At 38.0% G+C, this 24,421-nt stretch overlaps 3 protein-coding genes across 3 annotated transcripts in view; 1 reads left to right on the top strand and 2 right to left on the bottom strand.

Annotated features, from left to right (window-relative positions):
* CenG1A (Centaurin gamma 1A) overlaps positions 1-24,421 on the top strand; it is a 241,164-nt gene that overhangs the window by 2,432 nt on the left and 214,311 nt on the right. The gene's annotated exons all lie outside the window — the stretch shown is intronic.
* On the bottom strand, positions 15,044-16,952 carry LOC128671427 (uncharacterized; the record flags this gene model as incomplete). The annotated part of the gene is made up of 1 exon (XM_053747876.1): positions 15,044-16,952. A coding segment is annotated over one exon (1,716 nt), but the record flags the coding sequence as incomplete, so codon positions are not given.
* Positions 22,074-23,715, bottom strand: LOC128671278 (uncharacterized). The gene has a single exon (XM_053747626.2). The coding sequence runs from the start codon at positions 23,091-23,093 to the stop codon at positions 22,074-22,076; it is 1,020 nt and encodes a 339-aa protein (XP_053603601.1). The 5' UTR covers positions 23,094-23,715.

Raw genomic sequence — 24,421 nt, 5'->3', positions numbered from 1 at the left:
GCCACCTGTGGATTGAAAGGTCCCAGGTTCGAATCCTACTCGTGCCACATGAGTTTGTATACCAATCTGACTCATCGTATAGTAGTTTTCATCGACCATCAGTTGCTTCCTGTGAAGGAAAACATCGTGAGGAAACCTGCACACTGGTTGATTATTATTAACTTGTGTGTGTTATATATATATATATATATATATATATATTTGTAAAATATTTCTTTGTAAGTACCTATCGGGACGACGCTAGCATAAAGAAAATCTTAATTCAGATTTCTTTGAGATTCTTGACCTTAGCCACAAACCACCGGAGCCCAGGCCCAGCGGTCAACACTTTCTTACTACTTTTTCCACTCCACATGGCACAGTCTCCGGCACATAAATTGACATGCTGCACAAGATATTAGAATATAATATTACAATCATGTGTCATGCCGGCTACACCACTATCACCGAACTCGAACAGATACCGATGCGAATCATGAACAGGGCATAATTTATTTTAAATTTTATTCGTAATAAAAAACCAGCAATGTATGCCGAATCCGCCAAAGTTTGGCGAACTCTTTACCGATAATGTATAGCTGGCATAAGCCCGCTACATGATCTTGACATTTTGCAAGTTCATCGCCTCGCTTCCGCGTCGGAATTGGGGCGAAACAAAACCGGTGTGTTGTGTAATCATTTGATTTTATATTAGCTTTCGCCTGCGTGAAAATTCCAACGTACCTTTCCCGTGGGAACTATGGCAGTTTTCGAAATAAGAACCGACCTGTTCTCTCCTGCTTTAACTTCACGAGTTAGGCCGTGGATTTACGTGCGTGAATGGAGCACTCGCTCGGCAGGAGATCGAGAAAGTACCAAATGCCAACTATGCATTATCGCGAAACAGTTTGTCAGATTCGACATGATCATTGCAGCCCTTTCTTCCTCCATTACTCCCAGGCACGGTTTTTGTTACGGTTACATTGCTGCTTTTTCATTGCGGTAAATCATACGAACTACGCAATGCTCGCAGTAGTCGGCATCTGTCCGAGTTCAAGGATTTTATGTAGCCGGTAAAACTTGCATCTTCTTCATAGTCGTATTCCCCATGGCTGAGGGTCGTGGTCATTACGTGGAATGAAACACACAAAACAACTTGGCATTATTAATGGAGTGGTTTGCCATTGCATTCTCCATTTCACACACAAGTTAATAATAATCAACCAGTGTGCAGGTTTCCTCACGAAGTTTTCCTTCACAGGAAGCAACTGATGGTCGATGAAAACTGCTATACGATGAGTCAGATTGGTATACAAACTCATGTGGCACGAGTAGGATTCGAACCTGGGACCTTTCAATCCACAGGTGGCCGTCTTAACCATTACAACCGCTTCGACGGCCGCACCAAAACTTACATCAACCTACCCAAATTCATTGCAAACTCGCCGCTATTACCGCGTAATAGAGGTTCATGCGGCGTAACTCAATGTGCTGAGTCTTAACGCGACGAGTGCTCTCCTCGGAGAAAGACCAGCACTACTCTAGCGGTTTAACTGGTTGGGAAAGACAGAACAGAACCTGTTCAACAAATTTTGACTTGCAAGCTTTGGAAGTTGACACTAATAGTCTCTAGAGCAGTACACACACAATCCATACTATGTCGACCCATGTTACTCGTTTACGTCCGTATCTAATACAACATAACACACCAACTGGTCATGGTCACAGCAGCCTATGGTCGCCGGCAACCAGGGATATCTCACACTCTTTGCCGGGCTTGAATATGAATCTTTTCAGCCATTTTGGAAGAAGTAGTCTGCAGAAAACCATGGCAGAGAGCTCATTCCACAAATTCAGAGTACGTGGAGGTAGGGTAATTTTACAGCGCACTGAGGCGACACTTTAGACTCCACATTTAGGTGAATATATATACATAACGTTGAATATAGAATTTTTGAATAATGTCATGGAAAAACTACTGGCCAGCACAAATTGATTTAAAAAAATCCACTTTTTGCGCGGGAAACTTTTTCAATAACTTCGTCCGCAGGTAAAATGGAGACTCGAATTAATTGAAGTATGTTTAACGACCAGTAATATCATTCGACTTTTGCTCTGAAATTCTGTTTGAATGTGCTTCGTCGGAAAAATCGTTACGACTTCGCACTCAGCTCCGTAGATGCGTACGAATGCGTACATATTACAATAGAATACACTACAGGTCACTTACATATAATTTGTCGACGAAGATATCGTCTATATACGAGCTTCGTTTTCTTCTTGCATATATACACTGGCGAAGTCCTGTCCGCCACCTTTGAATATTTCCCCTTATATCTTCGTTCATTTGTCTTTACATGTACCTTCTCGTCGGGCTACCAGTAAATTTTGAGGTTTCCAAATTATCCCCATGAAATTCTCAACTAGACTTCTATTATACTGTTCTATATCTCCTCAAGTGTAAAACCTCAATTTCTCTTCTACTCCACCCTCTCGTCTTACCCCTGGTATGTACAGTCCACTATTTTTTTTTAAATAACCTATTTTGTGTCCCACTGCTGGGCAAAGGCCTCCCTTTTTGTCTTCCATATAGGTAGGTCTTAATCTTGAACTGTTTGTTACCAAACGTACTGAAACTTTTCTAAATCGTCCTGTGTGATTTTGTTCGTGGTCTACTTCGACGCCTGCACCCTTCGGGAACCGAAGTTGTGGTAATCCGAGCCCATATACGTTGAGCCTTTCAGTCTTGTACAGTTCACATCAATCACAAATTAACTCAAACAAAAGTATGCATGGAACTGTTCCTTAAAAAAATGTTAACTGGTAATCCGTGCTCATCTATCTGGCGGCATTCGGTATACGTTGAGCCTTTCAGTCTTGTACGGTTCAAATGAACTCACAAAAGTATGCATGAGTAGCTATGGAACAGTTCCTTAACTTAAAAAAAAATGTTAACAACAGCGTTCATTCCCTGAACATTCATGGATCCGTCTGTTTGTTTATTGCTAGCTACCACCGCCAAAAATAAATAACGATATCAATTACTTGTTTGCGGTGTGTTCAATTGTAAACCTGACTTTATGGCGGGCCAGACATGGCGCGTGCAAACAATCGACGTTGTACGGTCGTAGCTATTTACATACCAAATGCTGTACATATGCGTAATTGCGTATTGTGTATGCAATCATTATAGTTAGGTAAACGAAGTCAATTTTATGAATGATTGATTTTGAAAATTATTGGAATAATGTATCGCAGTGGCGGTCAGAAGTGATGAGTAATTATATTGTAAAATATAAAAACAAGATTCTGGAATGGTTGATTGTATCGTATCGTAAACAAGTAACTTAGCAACAACCAACACTTCCTCTCAAGTAACCATTCGTCACTCTTATTCCCTATTACACAGCCAAACATAAACCCAAACCAGACACACACTTTTCATACTTTACACGAGGCAAAGGTTTCGTCAGTACATCTGCAATGTTATCTTCAGTAGGTATGTACTCCAACTCGATTAACTTTTCATTGATGCAATGACGAACATAATGATACCGTATATCTATATGCTTAGTGCGACGGTGAGCAATCGCGTTTTTAGCTAAAGCGATTGCACTTTGGTTATCAATTCTAACTTTGACAACCACAGTATCAGTGATGTTTGCAATATCTTCCACTAACCGTAAAAGATATGTCGCTTCTTTAGAAGCCTCCGATAGTGCAACATATTCCGCTTCTGTCGACGAGAGTGAAACGCAGTTTTGTTTACGGCACTCCCAGGAAATGGTATTCAATCCTAATTTGAAGATATATCCTGAATATGACTTCCTATCCTTGATCTGTCCTCCCCAGTCAGCGTCGACATACCCTGTAATTCCATAATTAAACAGTTCATTAGACTTCTGGAATATGAGGCCTAAGTTATACGTTCCCTTCAGGTAACGCAATACACGCTTAGCTGCCTTCATGTGTACAAACTGACAACATGAATTATACTGAGCCAAGAAGCTCACGGCGGCTGATATGTCAGGTCTAGTATTACAAGCTAAATAATTTAAAGCGCCTACCAAAGACTGGTATCTAAATCTTAAAGTTTCTTGGCAGTTCTTGTCATCACTATGGTAGTCCTTACCATCATCACCCCCATCTGCCAAAACTTTATGTAGATTAAGCTCAAGTGGGACTTTAATCGGCTTGCAATTATCCATATTAAAGTCTTTCAGTAAAGTTTCTATAAACTTTCTCTGGTGTAGAAAGAACCCATCATTATTTCTTCTCTCCAAGCCCATCCCTAAGACTTGCCGGGCTTCCTTCAAATCTTTAACTTTAAACACCTTTTGTAAACCCATCAGTAAACTTAATTTACTGTTTATATTTCTAAAAAATATAATAAAATCATCCACATCAAGACATATAAAAATATCATCTTTATAATATAAACAGTGATCAATGTCAGAACGTTTAAATGACATTGATAGTAAGACACTATTTACTTTTTCATTCCATGAACGACTGGCTTGTTTAAGGCCATATATTGCCTTCTGCAATAAACAAACCTTTTTATTCGAATCTTTTTGAACATAACCTTCCGGTAATAGCATATAAACTTTCTCATGCAAATCCCCGTTCAAAAATGCTGTATTTACATCGAAATGATGCACCTGTAAATCATTTTCCGCAGCCAAAGCCAGCAACAACCTTAGAGTTGATCTTCTCACGACCGGTGAAAATGTCTCAAAATAATCTACGCCATATGACTGTGTAAACCCTTTTGCGACAAGACGAGCCTTGTATGTCATTTTACCGTCAGCATCATATTTGTATTTATAGACCCATTTATTTCCAACTACTTTGGCTTCAGGCGGTTTCTCAACTACCTTCCAAACGTCGTGCTCTTTCATAGACTCTAATTCACGTTCCATTGCTGCTTGCCACTCATGACTATCTGGCCTTCTTAATGCTTCTCTGTAAGTCCGCGGTTCTTCCTCTTTATCATTTAAACTATGATAACAATATAATCCACTTTGAGTACTGCGTAAAATCCTATTCCTTAAAGGATATCTAGGTTCCTCTTCATGGCAATCTTCAAAATTATCAACATCATTTTCATTTGATGTACCGATTTCATCGTCAATAGATAAGTCATTCGATACATCATTAGGAACTACCGGTGTTGATGTAGATGGCTCTACCTTTGAAGAGTGATCTATTTCCCATAGAACAACATTATCATTATCATCAGTCTCTAGAGGAGAATCAACCTTTGAACTTAATTCAGATTCCAGTTCACCAGATTTTAACTGTAAATCTGAACCTTCGATAAAAATAACATCTCTTCCTGTTATTATCTTTCTTGGATCGCTAGGATCTGCTAATCGATAGCCTTTGGTATCTTCACAGTACCCTACAAAAATATATTTATTTACCTTAGCGTCCCATTTCTTTCTTTTCTCTTTAGGAATATGTAAATAGGCAAAAGAACCAAATACCCTTAAATGATCCAAGTTCTGTTGTTTTCCCGTCCACATTTCTTCCGGAATTTTCCCATTGTTTGCACTGTGAGGTAATCTATTTTTGACATAAGCCGCTGCATTACAAGCTTCTGCCCAAAATTTCTTATTTAATGCTTTATCCGATAACATGGTTCGCGCCATCTCCGTTATGGATCTAAGCGACCTCTCCGCAACACCATTTTGTTCCGGTGTGTAGGGAACCGTCAACTGATGCCTTATACCCTTGCTAGAAAGAAATAATTTAAAATTCTTATTTACAAACTCCGTACCATTGTCCGTCCGTATACTCTTGACTTGTAAACCTGTCTCATTTTCCACATGTACCACAAAATCTTTGAAAGTTTTCAAAGTTTGAGATTTTTCTTTGAGAAAATAAACGAACATTTTTCTCGTAAAATCGTCAACAATGATAAACATGTAATGAGCACCTCCATACGAATGTTCAGACATTGGACCGCATAAATCCGCGTGTAACAAACCAAGTTTGTCACTAGCTCGCTCTGCCTCACTCCTTGGAAAAGGTAATCTGTGCGCCTTACCTCTAATGCAAGCGACACACGGTTCCATTACACTCTTTCCTCCAACTTCGATACTTGGAAGCTTGCGTAAATCACCTAAATTTACATGCCCAAGCCGCCGATGCCAAAGCGCCAACGAGTCCTCAACTTGAACCGTAGCCAAAGCCCCATCTACAACAGGAAAACAGTCATCCAACATATAGATACCCGAGACTTCACTAGCAGTAACCACAAGTTTACTCGTAATTTGGCCCATCGATGAGTGAATCAACTTACAACCATCAGAATCAAAAACCACTTTCCAACCCTTCTGTACCAACTTACTAATAGACAACAGATTAACTCGCAAATCAGGTACATATGAACAATCTCTTATAGGTAACAAAACTCCTTTTAAACTTACCAAAATGTCACCCATACCTGTACTTGACATTTTCTCATCATTCGCACATGTCACAACATTGTTATCAGTAACCTTAAAGTCTCTAAACCAGTGCTTTTGAAAACTCATGTGATTTGAAGCTCCACTATCCAAATACCACAACGAGGGATTAAATGAATTATGGACTGACAGCGAACAATATAATCCAACTTTCTTCGAGCTCGGAGAAACCGTTGATACATTTTCTCTTTTTGCATCCTTTTTCATTTCTGGACAGTTTATTTTTCTGTGACCTTGCTTCCCACATTTAAAACACTTTACTGAATTTTTATGTTGTTTCCTTGTTACTAAAGCTGAATTTATAGGCGAAGAATCCTTAGAAGAGCTCTGAACCGAATCTTCTTGTAAAAGCTTTTGCCGAACATTTTCTGAGGTAAGTTTCATCCCTGAGTGCTCTAAAGCCATCCGCAATGGGCGATAAACATCAGGCAAACCTCTTAAAAGTACCACAGCAACTAAATCATCATCGAAACTTTGATTTATCTCCTTCAGCTTTTGAGCGTGACTCATGACCGCTTGAACGTAATCATGCATCGATTTATGATTTTCCAGCTTTTCATCCAAGAGAGAATTCATTAAATTTATTCGTCTATTAATTCCTTTATCCTCAAAAATGGCTGCCAACGCATCCCACACTTCTTTAGTATACGAAAGATTTTGCACATACGGATAGAGTTGAGGTTCCAAATGAAGACAAATCAAGGTCCTTTTCAATTTCTTCTGTATTGTCCTTCTCTGGAAGTGTTTGCGTGTATTTCAGACATTTTTCACGAATCAGTAACAATTTTATTGCGAATTTCCAAGATGAGTAGTCATCATGTCCAATCAATTTGGTAACAGAAAATTTCGTGTTCTGGGACATGACCTATTGGAATAATGTATCGCAGTGGCGGTCAGAAGTGATGAGTAATTATATTGTAAAATATAAAAACAAGATTCTGGAATGGTTGATTGTATCGTATCGTAAACAAGTAACTTAGCAACAACCAACAAAAATGATTCATGAAAATGATCGTAATGACAGCGCGGCCGCATCGTAAGTTCGGGACTTGTATAGATAAACATCCAAGACCCGGATCAATCAGAAAAAAATCATTTTCCATCATGACTTGACCGGGGATCGAACTCAGGACCCCTCGGTTTCGTGGCAAGAACTTTACCACTGCGCCACCGAGGTCGTCAAATAGGACAAGCATATTAGAGACAAACAAAGTTAAAAATATAATGTAATGTGTAACTTCCGCTACAAAATAGCTCCTTCCTTGTGTTATGTCGTAAACTGTTAGAAGTCATATAACTGCGTATAGTTTTATTCTCTTCTCGCTCTTATGCCGGCAACACACTATCGCCGAACTCTTGCCTGTCTGTCTGTTCCGCTTTCACCGTTAGACCGATCCTGATGAAATTTGGTATGTAGTTACAGAACCGTAATAGAAATTTGTATGAAAATCATGTTGAAAAGACGACTTAATTAGCTATCATACAAAAATATTGGTTGTAGAAATCATTAATTACGATTGGGTAAACACATTAATCACAAAAAACCGGTCAAGTGCGAGTTAGACTCGCGCACTGAGGGTTCCCTACAAAATTTTGAAGATTCGATAACTTTTTGCCAAATGTCATGACTCTTGGTCTACAGAAAGTACCCTATAGGTTTTGATTCCCTTCTGAAATCGCAAAATGTGCGACATAAACGGTAAAATTTTTGATTGCGTATGTATAAGTTTGATTTTTTCCCAGCTAGAAGAGACCGTAGACCTGGGTATTTGGTATAAATTTCAACTTGATACCTTTACGCGTTCCTGAGTAAAAGGGTCTTGACAGACGGTCAGACAGACGGACGGACAACGAAGTGATCCTATAAGGGTTCCGTTTTTACCTTGTGATGTACGGAACTCTAAAAAATATAATTATGCTGTCAAAAGTAACTATTCTACGCAGACGAAGTCGCGGGTAAACTGCTAGTTTACAGGTTGTACTAGGTTTTCTTACAATAAAATCGTCATTTTTGTGAGATAATCGGCGGGAATCAATGTTTCTAACATAAATTTTATACAGACAGACGCCGACGCGAATGAATGCACATGTATGTATACAGAAGCCGTCGAACTTTGGCGATGTTTAGCAAAAGTGCACAGCCGGCATAAGAGTAATAAAAGTATGAGCATTGCTTGCTCATAGCTAAGTTTTAGTCATAAGCTCTGTAAACATTGTGAATTTAGTTTATGACACATTATAACGGACTTTTATGCGGATTTTTAGGATGAGCAATTTCAAAACTTTCTTTTTTGTAACGCGATTACTCGCAATAATAAATAATAATAATAATGTTACAAAACACTTAAAATATTGTTTTTTGTAAAAAGTAGCCTATGTTTAAACGGGGCTCTTTAATTACCTACATACCTAATTTCATTAAAATCTGTCAAGCGGTTTAGCCGTGAAAGCGGAACAGACAGACAGACTTTCGCATACTGAATTCCCTAATAGTCGACTGCATACGTGCGGCAGGAATACCGGTGAATTTCCTTAATGCTGTTGGCGGTACATGCATGACCCCCACTAATTATAATATACCATTTGTAGAGGAATTCAATTGGTCCACTTACTGTCAGATAAAACATGGCGCCCACTTGAATGCGCGCTGTCAATGCAATTACACGAGACAAATGACGCTGATGTGTCTACAATACTGTATTATTGTTAAATAACGATGGAAATATGTCACGTCTGTCTATAATGCGCCACACTGTCGCCGGCCTCGGACACATGCCGACGCGAATGCGTGAACATTGCGTACTTAGTATGAGTGATTTTATTTACCGCAATGAAAAACCAGGAATGTATACCGAATACGCCAATGTTTGGCGAACTGTTCGTGGCATGAAACCGAGCCCGGCAAAATGCGTTGGTCTTGTAATTTTAATTTTCATTTTGTACGTTGCTACTTTCGGAATAACAACAATATTGTTATCATTGAAATCTTGTTGCATTCAACAAAAAAGTAATGTCCGCATGCATTAAACCGTTGAGGAATACCCTCGTTGCGAGCCGATCATGGGTGCACCATATCATCACCATATAAACTAATAATGCATTGTCACGGAAACGTGGAAACTTTCAACTTTATTAGGACAAGAAGTAGTTAAAATTTACCTAACAAGATTTGATTATAGAAAAATATCTGGAAAGGTGAAATTAAATAAATACGTTTAAAAAAGGAGCGTATATGATCTGTCACTCTAACTGGTACTCGCGGTTGATGCGACGTTGACGTCAATTCATAGAGATGTGAATACCATTTTTCCTATCAACTGTCAAGGTTTTCAGATAGCCTACGTACCTATATCAATTTAAAAAGTGCATCCGTTCAGCTTTTGCAAAGAAATAAAATGACATCTATTCTTATTAACTCTTTTATTCATCAACCAAGTTCGCGACTTTTATAATTAAGCAGGTAACAATTTCCCGATTCGTTACGTTTTGTTCCTATTGGACTCATTGTGTTAGTCTGCAATCGGCTCCAATGTCGAGAACAAATCCGCGCCGCGATTCTTCCTATTATTATCAAGGGCTTTGCGAGATTGGAAAAGGTCTGATTCCAAATTGAATTTTGATAAGAATACGGGGATACTTGCTCCGCACAGAGACGCATTATTTTCTAATATATTCTTCTTCATATTCGTATTCCTCATGGCTGAGGCTCGTGGTTTTACGTGGAATTAAACACACACAACTCATGTGGTACGAGTAGGATTCGAACCTGGGACCTTTTGATACACAGGCGTATTACACCACCACCGCTTCTATAGTAGTGTTTTTTTTTTAATTTAAAACAACTGCTAATGGGCAAATAATATGCACGTCTAGTATAGACAAGAAAATTTACTGAATAATTCCGGGACCCGGTTAATTCGAAAGTACAAGTTACACAGAAGATTTTTCACTTCACGGACACACCGATTACGAATATGTCATGATTCCCAGTGCATTTATAAGGACGTCCTTATTCGGATCTGTGTCGTCTGGGCTTTATTTTGACTCATTAAATTTAATTTGGACTCAGGAAACGGTAAAATATGACCACTGTTGGATCTTAGCCTTGTTTTACTTTTGTGGTAAAATACTGCTGATTTTAATCGGATTAAATGTACAAAATCTTGGCACAAGAGACATTGAAACATTTTTTTTACGAATGAACAAGTAAATGTATTTAAGTTGCCCAATTTTTGTAGAATCAACTTGCAGCAAAAATATATTTTTTGTATGTATGTTTGTTTGTTTGTTTTTAACACGATAACTTTCGAACCGTTGGTCTGATTTTGATGAAATTTAAAAGATATGTAGGACTTGTCAATAGATTTTTTAAGTTCGACGGGTGAAAATGTATTGTGTTCGCGAGATCTAAGTTCGCAGCGACCAACTTGTATAAGTATGGATTAAAATGAACAAAGTTGTGTAATCCTCCACTTCCCTTCATTCTTAAACCGAACGTTTACTTACGTTAATCCCAGCACTATACCTCACATGTCTTATCTATGGTAAACAAAAATTTGTACGCAATATCACCCACGTGGGTGGTCACCATCCAAACAAAATTATCTCTAATTTATATATTTGGTAACCCCAATCAATTCAAATTGAATCTTACGGCCTTGAGTTTAAGATGATAACAGCTTATCTTCTACTAGAACTAATCCAATTGTTGATTACAAGGACGCGGTTCTGGTCCTTCCCACGTGTTAGATTTGCGTTTTAGAATGATAAAATTATTGTCCTCAATATTGAACTTTATTTCTAGTGTCTTAAGGTCGACCAATTATAGAACATGTTTAAATTAATTGGTCATAATGATCTATGTGGCTAAAAATGCGGTCGATGACCTGACATTTTTTGGCGGGTAATCAAAAGTAATTGATCGGTGATACAGCAACTAATTAGGTTCGTTGTTAAAGAAAATATAGGTACTAATATACCAATAGGCCTCGAGGAAGACGCCGCCGTTCGCCGTAGGTTGTTGCTAATTTCTCAAAAACATTGCTAGTAAACACGTGTTGCTCCATTCATTAATCACTCTAAAATTTTGTATGCGGACCTGGAATAGCACGCGTGATCAGTCTATCCCACTATATTACACTAATTTAAAAAAAAAAACCAGCATTGTCGAAGTAAAAGAACTTTAAATCGATTGTACCTTTTCTCTTCGCGTGATGACTATATTAGGCACACTGCACACCGTTAACATGTAACTGTACCTTACGATTTCACGGCCCGCTGCCCAGCCGTGCCCGGAAGCGGTCAGATGAACAGTGTGCTAACAGCCTAACGCTTATGAATTTTAAAATCTAAAACTTAATTGGATTTCAGCAAGATTCATTATTCTAAAAAAGTTATTTTTAAACCCGTTTCACAGATTCGATTTTCAATGGTGAATTGCATAAGTAATCTTTAACGTTGACTTTAAACTGCGCGTCGTTGACGTTTAGCCAAATGGCGTACTTTGTGTTTTTCTGCGCAGGTTAAAGTTGACGTCAAAGTTGACTGGCGCAACTCACTCTAAGACTTAAAAAATAATATTATCAAGTCCTAAATAAACTATAACGTATATTTTCAGGCATTTGAGCTACGTTTTAACCCTCCTAGGTAAAAGGTTAAATATAGTTTACATAATATTGACTCCTTTTGATCTCCTAGCTAGATTTTTCCGATATACATAGGAAATTATACGAAAGTAAAAAGCTCGGGAATCCCAATAAATTACCTTATTGTTAAGGGCGAATGCTGATCTAATGCGTAATGCGTAGACGCGTACGCTAAGCAGCGAGCCACAATGACATGCAATAGAGTATTGGGCGAGTATCCTGGAGTCCTGAAACACTAGGTCTTTCCTAGTTTCGGCCCCAGTCCGCCCTCATTTATCGAATCACGCATACGAAATGTACTAGTTCAAAGTGAAATGACTTTTTTCGTTTTTATATTTCAATGAACGTCCATCTCTACGCATCACGCATTCGGTGTGCTCCTTTGTCAAAATAACGCATACGCCACGGTACTGGTACTTGTTTTAACAACAAATTTTTCACTGTTCAATAATCGGGAACCGCTACGCATTACGTATTGAGTGTGTGCCGGCCTTAAGCTGTCAATAAAAACATAAACAATTTCTCTTTTCCGATTGGAACGCAGACAGATAACGTTGGCGATGAAAACTAGTAATTTTTGTGAGAAAACGCGTGACGTCTGCTTTCCCTCTCTCGTTAGAGCGGCTAATAGGCCGTGGAAAGTGACAGTGACAGCATACAATAAATCTACTTATCTCTCTCACCTATACATGTACCTTTCTTTTGGGGTTGTGAAGCCGCGAAGCCCTGGGTCAACGTGAAAGATAAACTAAAGCTGAAAAATAAAATTAAAATTTTGAAGATTCGGCTGTGATTTTACAACCGGCCGCCTGTCTGACGTCTACCCTCCTTGGGAATGCTATTGTTGCCTATCAGCTGCCTAGGCTGTGTGTCCCTTAGTCGCCTCGTATGTTGAAGGATGCTTCATCGTCCCTTTTAACTATTAGCGTCTTTAGAGACTTTAGATAAAAGTGAACGACTTGAGTCTAGTTCGGTCATAGTCTTAGTGTCATCGAGGCCCTTCAAGATACCACTCGATATGCAAAGGGAATTAAACATAATTTTTTAAGATCCCAACTTTTGTCTTTATTGCATTAGATTGTGGCCAGTCGACTGCATCATCTCGTCACAATAAAATGCGTGAAAACATTTTCCACTTCCCTAACTGGTATTTGAGGAAACCTTCGCACCAGCTCCATTGAGCGTGCCGCACTTAACGGCTTGCATGACGTCCTGGCTGCGCTAGGAACGCTGCACGACGCAATTTTATATGAATGATTACTTCTTTATTTTATTTATTTCGAATTTACAGCGTTACAGAGTTATAACATGAGCATGATACAGATTCGTAAAGCAACGCAAATTAATAAATATAGTGGCGACTAAGGGACACTAATGGGATCTGATAGGCAGCATTAGAAGAGAGAAAGAGAATTGACCTCATGCAAGCAGCCGGTTGCAAAATCTCAAAATATTTACAAAGTAACAAACACATTGTTATGCAAAAGATGCGTGTGTAAGTTAGATAGAACGCCACGGTTGGCCCCATAATCGCAATTTGTATTAAAACGTATGAACGGCTTTAAAGTCAGCCGAGACCACAGTCAACTGGCTATAGTGACAACACTGAATACACAATTCTGAGTATAAGCAGAGTAGCCGTACTGTACTACTAATCGTAAGTTCTATTTATTACATTGTGCCACAAATAAATTACATTTGATATTACCGCGCCACGTTGCGCTGCCTAGTCGCGTTTGTCGCTCACCTACGACGCTGGTTATTCCCCGCACGTCCACGACCAACCCCACCTTTTACTTGATACGCTCACAAAGGGTACACGTCTGTAGTGCGATCACGTGGCCTTTAAGATTGCTGTAAAATTTTAAGATATAGATATTTGTGAAAGGTTATTCAGTAAATGACGTTCGTTTGATATTCTTTGATTCTTAGGAATAAAAATGCATTTATCGTACAAATTCCCTTTTGAAAACTTAAACGGAAGCTTATTTTTCTAATATGATCGGATATGCAAAAACATTTATGAGCCGGTTATAGCCACATCTATCAGAGTAATAATAGTAGGATATCTTGCCAAGCTACACGCCGAAACTGCAAGGCACAACTAGTCTTACGAGGGCTGCTATTTATGTATCCGGAATAACAAAATTAAACAAACATATATTGTTGTTCGATGCACTGTTTTTGAGTTAATCCACGCCGAAAATCATAATAAATCATCGCGCGAAAATGTTCACGAGTTAAATCCATGGCAATGAAGACAAGCTATTTTCAAAATTGGCGCCAATTGAAAAAAACAAATGACAGGGACATGAAAAATATTTATTCTCTAGCCGGAGTTCTATTTTCAAATGTTGTAATTACTTTTTAAATATTCTAGAATTATTGGCCAGTTCCGGATACATAAATAGCAGCCCTCGTACAATATTTTCTTATATCAAAATAATTTGTGTTAGTTTTTGATAGCTGTTTCTGAGTCACAACCCTATATAACTTAATGTAAACAAATAGTGTAGAGAAAATAGAAATAAACAGTATTGGTTTGACCGCTCCTGAGCACTGACGTTTAATTTAACTTTACTCCTTCTATCATCCTGTTTTCGTTGACTGTACACCAATTATGAGTGTCCTAACACTAGTACTTTAGAGCAAAAGCAGGAATTAGCCAATGCTTAGTTGTCCTCTATGGGGAACTAAGCTTTATACGAAGTCGCTATGATTAATTTGCTAATGATAAATGTGAGTGAAAAAATAATTAAAAGTCCAAATATATGTATGTATTTCGGTGCCATGTGAACACACAGATACACATCATATTCCATCTCTATACCAACGGTTTTTTTTTACATACGTTGAAAATAGGCCTGTGCGAACTGTTATACGACGTTGAGGAAATAGGTTTTTAAAAAAAAGAATTAATTGATTTGAGGCAACCGTCTAGCATGGAAAGGAGCTCGATTTCGACTGAAAGGAATGGACTAGCGACTAACGTCGCAACCGAATCTGCTGATGCAGCAGTCTGTGAGTGATGTAAGCACTAAAGGGTGCATATGTATAGTATAACACCTCCTTGGGGTAGACTAAACATAGGGTTGAAACTATGTTTAGGAAGAATTGTAAAGAGGAAAACCACTTAGGGTTAAACATTAATTCTTATACTGGGAGATGGTATATTTTCCTTAACGGAACAAGGTTTACTGAATTTAGCGGGAGTAATATTCTCTGCAATTGGAATCTGATCAGTTGGAGAAACTGCAGGGATTGGAGGAATAGTATCGGGAAGGCGACGGGATAGACAGTTGCGCGATTTAATATACATAATAAGTTTGGTTATACAAAAGATTAAGATTACACAAATTATAACTATAGTAATAATTGAGTAATGAGTCTCGTATTTAATAATTTGATGTTCATTTAGAATTTTATCTGTTTCTTTAGCAATGGAATTTAGTTTAGATTTTGTTTCTAATGTGAATGAATCTAGATTTATATTATGCAACTTAAGGGGAGGCTCATTACTTATTATTTTATTAAACTTATCTAAAGTGCAACAAGAATCATTAATTAAGTTGAAGTTAGAGTGAACAATATTAACATTTATTTTTACATTATCAAATTTAGGTATCAATTTTGTACTTTTACAGTGGGCCATACAGTTATTAGGAATAGTTAAAATTCCTGTTCCGATAATGTTAATATCAACAAGTTTTTCTTTAGGACATTCAATGTAAAGTTTACTGCTTTTAGATTGTACATATAGCCAATTATTATTATCGAGTGGTTGCCATAAATCTACGTATCCATAAAAGAAGTCTGTTTTACACTGCACGGGGAGAACACTTATTGTATTGGACAATAACTCACTTTCACAACAGGGGTTAACACTGGACGGGAACACTGTCATAACGTCACAGATGTACTCGCGCGGGCTTATCGTTATGCATTCCTTTAACGAATCAAGGTTACAATATTCGGATTTGTCTATGGTCATTGCTATATATTTACTACTAGGTCTTATGAAACTAAAAGTATTAGGTTTATCTTTAATATGAGGAGTTGGCAATGCTATGTTATGATACAAACTATAATCTTTAGGGGACACTAGGGGTATTTTCAGAACAAAAATAATCTTGTTGCCTATACTATAACACACTACACTGGATACATTTGTAATAATATGTATGTTACTTAATGTTAAGCTTACAGGTAACTTAAGGTCTACAGGTAAGTATCTGTAATTATTGACAATTTCTTGGTATAAGTGCGTGGGCGGTAATACGGCCGGGTGCAGGATGTTTTGACTACTAAAAATAATAGCGTTTGTTATGTCTTCGAGGTGGAATGATAAGGTGAGTATAGATGCTTCTAAACTATTGAGTATAAAATCTATATTCGTCTTTACAACTAATTCGTTTGAAATTAAAGTAATATTTTTTAATGTTGAAGAGAAATTATCGATAACTAGATTAAGGCTGACCTCATTAAGTTGTATACTTTGTAATGTTTTATTAAAATTTGTCAAAACTTCAGATGTTATTAGGATATTATCTTTTATTAATGAGCTCAGTCTTTTTTCGTTATCTTGAACATTTCGAATGGCATTGTCATATTTTATGGCGTCATTTTCATCAAGGGTCCCAAACACGATTTTGGAGAGAGAACCAACGGCACCTATCCAGGCTCCTCTTCTAGATCTTTTATTTACTAAGTGCGAAATAGTGGAATATTCAGAGACAATGTCATGATATCTTATTGTTAAGGGTTCTAACAGGTTATTACATTGTAAATTATATGATTTTTCTAATCTAATTTGGTTACATATGTAGCGTGTTGTACCTAATACTGAGTTTATATTTTACAAGTGGGGTTCAATGTGCGAGATATCGAGTGGGGTGACCACATCTAAATGACTCATACGGATTTTAAGTTCACCGATAGGGTCAAAGTAAATTCCGGAGCTCACGTTGATTTGATGAATAAATTCCGGATGACCTTGGGCCAGTATGCTGTAAGGAAAGAGACTTTACTTAGTTTTACCTGTATGACCTAGTACCTATCTATATTAGTAACTAAAATATAAACTTTTACCTAAACCTAATTTAAACTTCGTGAGTTTCCACAGGTTTCACCTCATCAAAGTGATGTTTTACATGCCTTTTATTTATTAACAATGATAAAGTGTGGTTACCATGGACTTTGACGATTTTATATGGGCCTTTCCAGAGAGGTGATAAGGCTTTACGTAATCTAAGATGATTTTTAAGTAATACATAGTCGCCAACCTTGTATTCTATTGGGCGAGTACGATTGTCATAATAAGTCTTAGAACTAATTTTAGATTTTTGTATGAGCGCCAAGGCTTTATTTCGAGAATGCCTTAGGCGATGTTGCAACATTTTTACGTATTCGGGGTAAGTAACACTAGAGGCGTCACCATAAACGGAGTCTGGAATGCGAGGTTTGTGCCCGAATAATAGTTCGTAAGGTGAATAGTGTGTGGTAGAGTGTACGGCGGTATTATATGCTAACATGGCTGTGTAGACATAACGGGGCCAGTTGTCTTGATTTTCATTGGCATATGACTTTAAATATTCTTTGAGAGTAGAATGTGACCTTTCCAAGGCGCCTTGTGTTTGGGGATGATAAGGGCTGGACCACAACTGTTTTATTTTTAGAAATTCGCAGGTTTTCTTGAATAAGTCTGCGGTGAAGTTGGTGCCTTGGTCAGTGAGTATATGTTTAGGAATTCCGAATAATGAAATAAAATGGAGCAGGCATTCGCAGGATTCTTCTGCAGTAGTACTACGAAGAGGATATGCTAGCGAGAATTTCGTATAATCGTCTTGCATAGTTAGAATGAATTTAAGTTTGGCTGTTCCGGATTCAGGTAAAGGACCTACAATATCAATGGACAATCTTTCGAATGGTGACGTAGAAGTGGAAGTTATTATCATGGGAGCTCTGTTTGTTTTGCGTAAGGCTTTGTTTATTTGACAGGATGTACAGTTTTTTACGTAGTTCTCTATGTCACTTCGCATGTTTTTCCAATAATATCTATCATTTATACGGTTTAGCATTCTAGAAGATCCTAAGTGTCCGGCGATAGGGATGTCATGGTTCTCTTTTAAAATTTTAGGAATTTCATTTAAAGAAGGATATATGATATCATTATGATATATATGGATTTTAATATTGGTTCCGTCAAAAAGATAGCTGAGAATATTATAGATTTTTACGAAGGAGTGTCTATCGAAGGGATTCCTAAAATCTGCTATGCTAACTTCGTTTATAGTAGGGTATGTCATTATAATCTCGTCCCGCACATATTTTATGGATTTAAATATATCCGGGTAGGACAAGTCGTCAAAATGGTGAACTTTTGTGAATGAGAAAAGGTAAGTCTTATTTCTAATAGTGAGAGGTAGAGAGGTAAATAATGACCTTTCATGTTTTAAGAAATTACTCCGATCGGGTTCTGAACAACTATTAATGATTTCCTGAATGTAAGGCATAGACTCATCCAAGTCTATGGAGGTAGGTATAATAATGAGGTTTTGTGTGGTTTTAAGTAGATTTTCATTATGTTCTATAATAAGAGTGTCGTGTACATTTTTGGATGCTTTTAGGAAAGTATTATAGGTTTCATCTGATCCGAACTGTATAGATGAAGTTTCAGGTGTAGTCTGGTTAGAAGAAGGTGAATCTTCGGGTATTAAAGGTGGAGTTTCAGGTGCAGTTCGATCAGAAAGTAAGTTTTCAGGTACTAGAGGAGGACTTTCAGGTGCAGACTGGACAGAAGAAGGTAAGATTTCGAGGTTTTCTTGATTTGATGAAAGTTGTGGTTCTGGTTGTTTTCCAGGAGATTCATTGTCTAACATATCATTCAAATAATCTAGTAATTCGTTATTTATTTCAGGATCAGCTAGATCGGCTTCTAGGCTGGAAGGAGATATTAGAAGGTTTTGTAGGTCATCGTCAGGAATTTCATCATTATTAGGGTTCAGGTTGGTATGATTTTTTGGATAGATAGGATTGACAGGATATCGAGAGAGGGCATCAGCAGCTGAATTTAGTTTACCTTTGCGATATATTATGTCGTAGTCATATTCCTCTAATTTTAATCCCCATCTTTGGAGTTTACTACTTGGATCTTTATGATTAAATAGCCATTTCAAGGGTCTGTGGTCTGTGACGATGATAAATTTATACCCATATATATAAGGGCGGAATGTCTTACATCCATATATTATGGCTAACAGCTCTTTTTCGGTTGTGCTGTAGTTGGATTCACTCTTATTGAGTGTGCGTGAGGCAAAAGCTATAGGTTGGTCCTTTCCCACAGGTCCTTGAGAGAGTACAGCGCCGACGGCATGATTAGATGCGTCACAGGTAAGAATAAAAGGTTTGGTAAAATCTGGGTATATCAGGAGAGGTGCAGAGGTAAGTTCTTCCTTGAGTGTGTCAAAAGCAAGTTGTTGCTGATTTTCCCACTTAAAGGGTACATCCTTCTTTAAAAGATTAGTAAGAGCTTTTGCCTTTTTAGAGAAATCGGGGATGAAACGACGATAGTAGGAAACTAGGCCAAGAAACGATTTCACGTCCTTGGGATTATTTGGAATTGGAAAAGAAGTTACGGCTTTGACCTTTTCAGGGTTAGGTTTTACACCTTGCTCTGTGATTACGTGTCCTAAATAACAAACTTCTCGTCTGAGGAATTCGCACTTGTCCGGCTGAAGTTTGAGGTTAAAGTTACGGATTCTTTGGAAGATTTCTGTCAGATTTTGGATGCTGGATTTAAGGTCATACCCATAGCAGACTATATCATCAAGGTAGACAAAACAGCGGGTACCTTGGAGGCCCGACAGTACAGAATTCATGAGTCTTTGGAATGTTGAAGGGGCATTTTTGAGCCCAAATGGCATTCTTGTGAATTGGAAGTGTCCTTCAGGAATTGTGAAGGCAGTTTTCGATTTATCTGCTTCATTTAATTGGATTTGGTGAAAACCGGATGACAGATCTAAAGTAGAGAAGTATTTACTATTGCCAAGTTGATCTAAAATTTCAGTGATTTGAGGTATAGGGTAAGTATCACCTATAGTGATATCATTAAGTTTACGGTAGTCGATTACAACTCTCCATTTTTGTACATTAGAGGCATCTAGTTTCTTTGGAACAACCCATATGGGTGATGACCAGGGGGAATCAGAGGGTTCTATGATATTTTGTTCTAACATTTTATTTATCTGATTGTGGACTTCGGCTTTATGGACTTCGGGGAATCTGTAGGATTTTGTGTGTATGGGATTGTCGGTAGTTGTTTTGATTTCATGCTTGAGAGCGTTGGTATGAGTTAGGATCTCTCCTGAGAGATGAAATATATCAGAAAAGTCGGAACATAATTGTAGAAGATTGTCCTTTTCTTCTTTATTAAGATGAAAAGTGCGGACTTGTTTTAACACTTCTTGTGTTCTTTTGAAACTATTAGTAGTAAGATTTATATGATTTATGCATTCATTTGAATGTTCTGACAGGACTTTGGGATTAAAGGGATCGAGTTTTAAGTTTAGGTTGGATTTGACAGTTACGGGTTCTTCGGATGTATTAGCAATGGATATATTTATTCTATTATTTTCTTTTACATGGACTATACAATTAGCTACTAGTAAAGTTTCAGAAAGTTTCTGATCGAGGACTAATCCTTCTTTTACCTCAGGATTTGATACAGAGCATTCGATAATAGTTTCCGTTCTAGGAGGTATTATATAGGCAGGCTCATGAAAGTGTAGTCTAATGGATGTGTTTCTAATGTAAAGGATATTGTTATTATAATTTATGTTACAATTGTGTGCATTAAGGAAATCTGAGCCAATTATTCCATCGTAGGGTAAGTCAGGTATATCAGTTACATGGAATTTATGGGATATGTCGAATTTAGGAAGTTGCAGTTTTAGCAAAAAGTGACCTTGAGTGCAGACAGGGTTATCAGTTGGGTCTATACCCTTTAACTGAATTATGTCTTTTGTGAGTTTGGGATGTTTCATAATGCAAGAATGTTTCAATAGACTTACAGATGATCCCGAGTCTACTAGCAGAGATAATGGGATATCAGAGACAGAGGACTTTATTAGAACATGAGGTAATAAGGTTTTAGATGGAATATTTGAAATATTATAAACTTTGGGTTTTGAAGGATCTAGAGAACTAGTAGTTTTAAGTTGTACGGATGCAGCGGATTCAGAGGATTTAGTAGATTTGGATAAGTCAACTTTGGATTGTTGCATGGATGCAGTGGATACAGAGGATCTAGTAGGCTTGGGTAAATTAACCTTGGGTTGTTGCATGGATACAGTGGATACAGAGGATCTAGTAGATTTAGGCAGATCAACCTTGGGTTGTTGCATGGATACAGTGGATACAGAGGATCTAGTAGGCTTGGGCAAATCAACCTTGAGTTGTTGCATGGATACAGTGGATACAGAGGATCTAGTAGGCTTGGTCAAATCAACCTTGAGTTGTGGCATGAATACAGTGGATACAGAGGATTTAGTAGATTTAAGCAGATCAACCTTGGGTTGCTGCACAGATACAGTGGATACAGAGGATTTAGTAGATTTGGGCAGATCAACCTTGGGCTGCTGCATAGTTACAGTGGATACAGAGGATTTAGTAGATTTGGGCAGATCAACCTTGGGTTGCTGCATAGATACAGTGGATACAGAGGATTTAGTAGATTTAAGCAGATCAACCTTGGGTTGCTGCATAGATACAGTGGATACAGAGGATTTAGTAGATTTGGGCAGATCAACCTTGGGCTGCTGCATAGATACAGTGGATACAGAGGATTTAGTAGATTTGGGCAGATCAACCTTGGCTTGCTGCATAGATACAGTGGATACAGAGGATTTAGTAGATGAATTATAATTGATAGTGCCGGTTTTAAAATTATATAATCCCGCACGACACTGGGACGAGATGTTTACTCGTTTTTTTGATTAGAGTCTACGGTGTCATAACCGCCCTCAGGATTGGTAAGAAAATCATCGTTAGTTTCCGAAGTTTCATCGGAGATGAAATGAACACGGGGTTGCCTTGTATAGTTTTGATCAGGATTTTTGAAGCGATTATTATTAAATTCCCTTTTTCGGCATTGTTCTATAGTATGACCTGGATTTTTGCAATATCGGCAGACAAGGATGGAATTATTATTATTAGGACGAGGAGTAATAGGATTGTTTTTGAATGAAGATGGATTTTGGTTACGACGTATAAACTGACGAGATTGTTGATTGCTAGACGGGGCTGAATGTTTAGATAAAGATTGTTGGATTCTTTCTTCAGAAATTGCGATATTAATTGCTTCGTTTAAAGTTTTAACGGATTTACTCCTAACAAAATTAGATATTCGAGGCGTTAGCCCCATTTGGAAATGATGGAGGGCTAATTCCTCCATCGCGGCACTACGTCCAATCATTTCTCTACTTTTATGGCCGTGTGAGATGGAAATTTCGGTAAGTAAATGAGATAAGCAAGTCTCTATTCTTAAAGCATACTGACTGACAGTTTCAGTGACTTGTTGTTTGCATTCCTGTAATTCGGTGAGGAGATGAGCGTAATGTTTCCTCTCGCTGAACTGCGTTTTGAGGAACTCTTTAAGCTGATGCCAATTAGTAAATTCTTTAATGGAACAGGCGGTCTCTGCTTTGCCTTGTAACTGACAGAGTATGTATTTAAAGAGAATATCTTTTTGTGTGTCCGAGGCTATTTCATAAGCATTATTACAATTTACTAAAAATGAATTTAACTTTTCTCTACAACCATCAAATGGCTTTATAAATTTAAGCAAAGTGGATAATTCAATTTCGGATTTGGGAATTACAGCCGCTTTCTTTTTACTAGATCTAGTGGAGGGGCCTGGATGTAATTGGCCCTGGGTATCTTCCTCTGTGTCTGTGACAGAGATTTCGGGTTTCGGGCTGGTTGAACGACCTTCGGCCATTTTAAATGAGTAACAAAATGTGAATATAAAAGAAAAATAATAATAATAAAATTATACAATTATGACAAGAATTCGTTTGTTAAAAAAAAACACGAGTACAGAGTAGCAATGACCAATAGAATAAGTATGAATAAAAAGTCACTCACAGGAATGCAGGAAACGTGATAAGGGCGAGCATGTCGCTGGTCGCGTAGACACAACAAAATACAGGCACGGCGTGACGTCGTCGATACGGTGAAATCTCGATGTCGATAGGAGGTGCGCTTAGATCTGGATACAGTGATGAGGATACCGTGTATGTGATAATGAATCACTAGTTGTCGCTTCAATGGTATACCGGTCACAGCGTCAATATCGCGTGACAGTGGGTAACCTGGCAGGTGGTTTGAGGCCGGTTGGAGCACGTTGAATATCGGCGATGCCCAACAATGGGCCCCAGGTGGACTGCTTTCTTGAAGACGACGACTATGAGGGCCGGAGCAGAACTCGAAGTTGAACACAAACACACACACGCGTGAATTTATATACTTGAATTTTACGTGAAAGAGGCGAACCGGGGATTTTATTTTTCTAAATCCCTTTACCGTTGCCACCAAATGTTATACGACGTTGAGGAAATAGGTTTTTTAAAAAAAGAATTAATTGATTTGAGGCAACCGTCTAGCATGGAAAGGAGCTCGATTTCGACTGAAAGGAATGGACTAGCGACTAACGTCGCAACCGAATCTGCTGATGCAGCAGTCTGTGAGTGATGTAAGCACTAAAGGGTGCATATGTATAGTATAACAGAACGATGGGTAACAAAAAACTAAAAAGGTAGAACTATTTTTCAAGCTTGAGTAAGAACCATAAATCAACAGTCGAAACAAGACTGATAAGGCGGTCGTTGCTCTTAGATAACGGTAATCCTGAGTGTTTATTGCCTATTAAGCAAACAGATATCGTATATATCGGTTCACCGACTAGCTATTTATTCTTTTGCGAGCACTATTTAGTTAGGGTTCCTTGTACGGTTATGGTTAGTACATATCGGCCATAAAAAATGTCCCGCTGACACGGAGGCGGTTCTGCAGCTAATTAGAACAACGTAAAATGTCCGTCTATACCGTTTCCGCTTGGCTCTGGCATAAGAGACAAACCTAAGAAGTGCTGGCTTGATGTCGTCAAGAGTCATAATGCGTGCCTAACAATCTGTTAGGCCCTAATAATCACATTCTGATTGATTAGTGTCAAATCAGAGTGTGTATCTGAAGCTGTGTACTGATGAATGTTCTCCACATAAGAATAGAACAGTCATCTCAATCGATCGACTTTTAGATGCGACTTGA

The sequence above is a fragment of the Plodia interpunctella genome, chromosome 7 (assembly GCF_027563975.2).
Source record: "Plodia interpunctella isolate USDA-ARS_2022_Savannah chromosome 7, ilPloInte3.2, whole genome shotgun sequence".
NCBI classification, from domain to species: domain Eukaryota; kingdom Metazoa; phylum Arthropoda; class Insecta; order Lepidoptera; family Pyralidae; genus Plodia; species Plodia interpunctella.
Note: the sequence above shows the minus strand (reverse complement) of the source record. Positions and strands in the feature narration are given on the sequence as shown.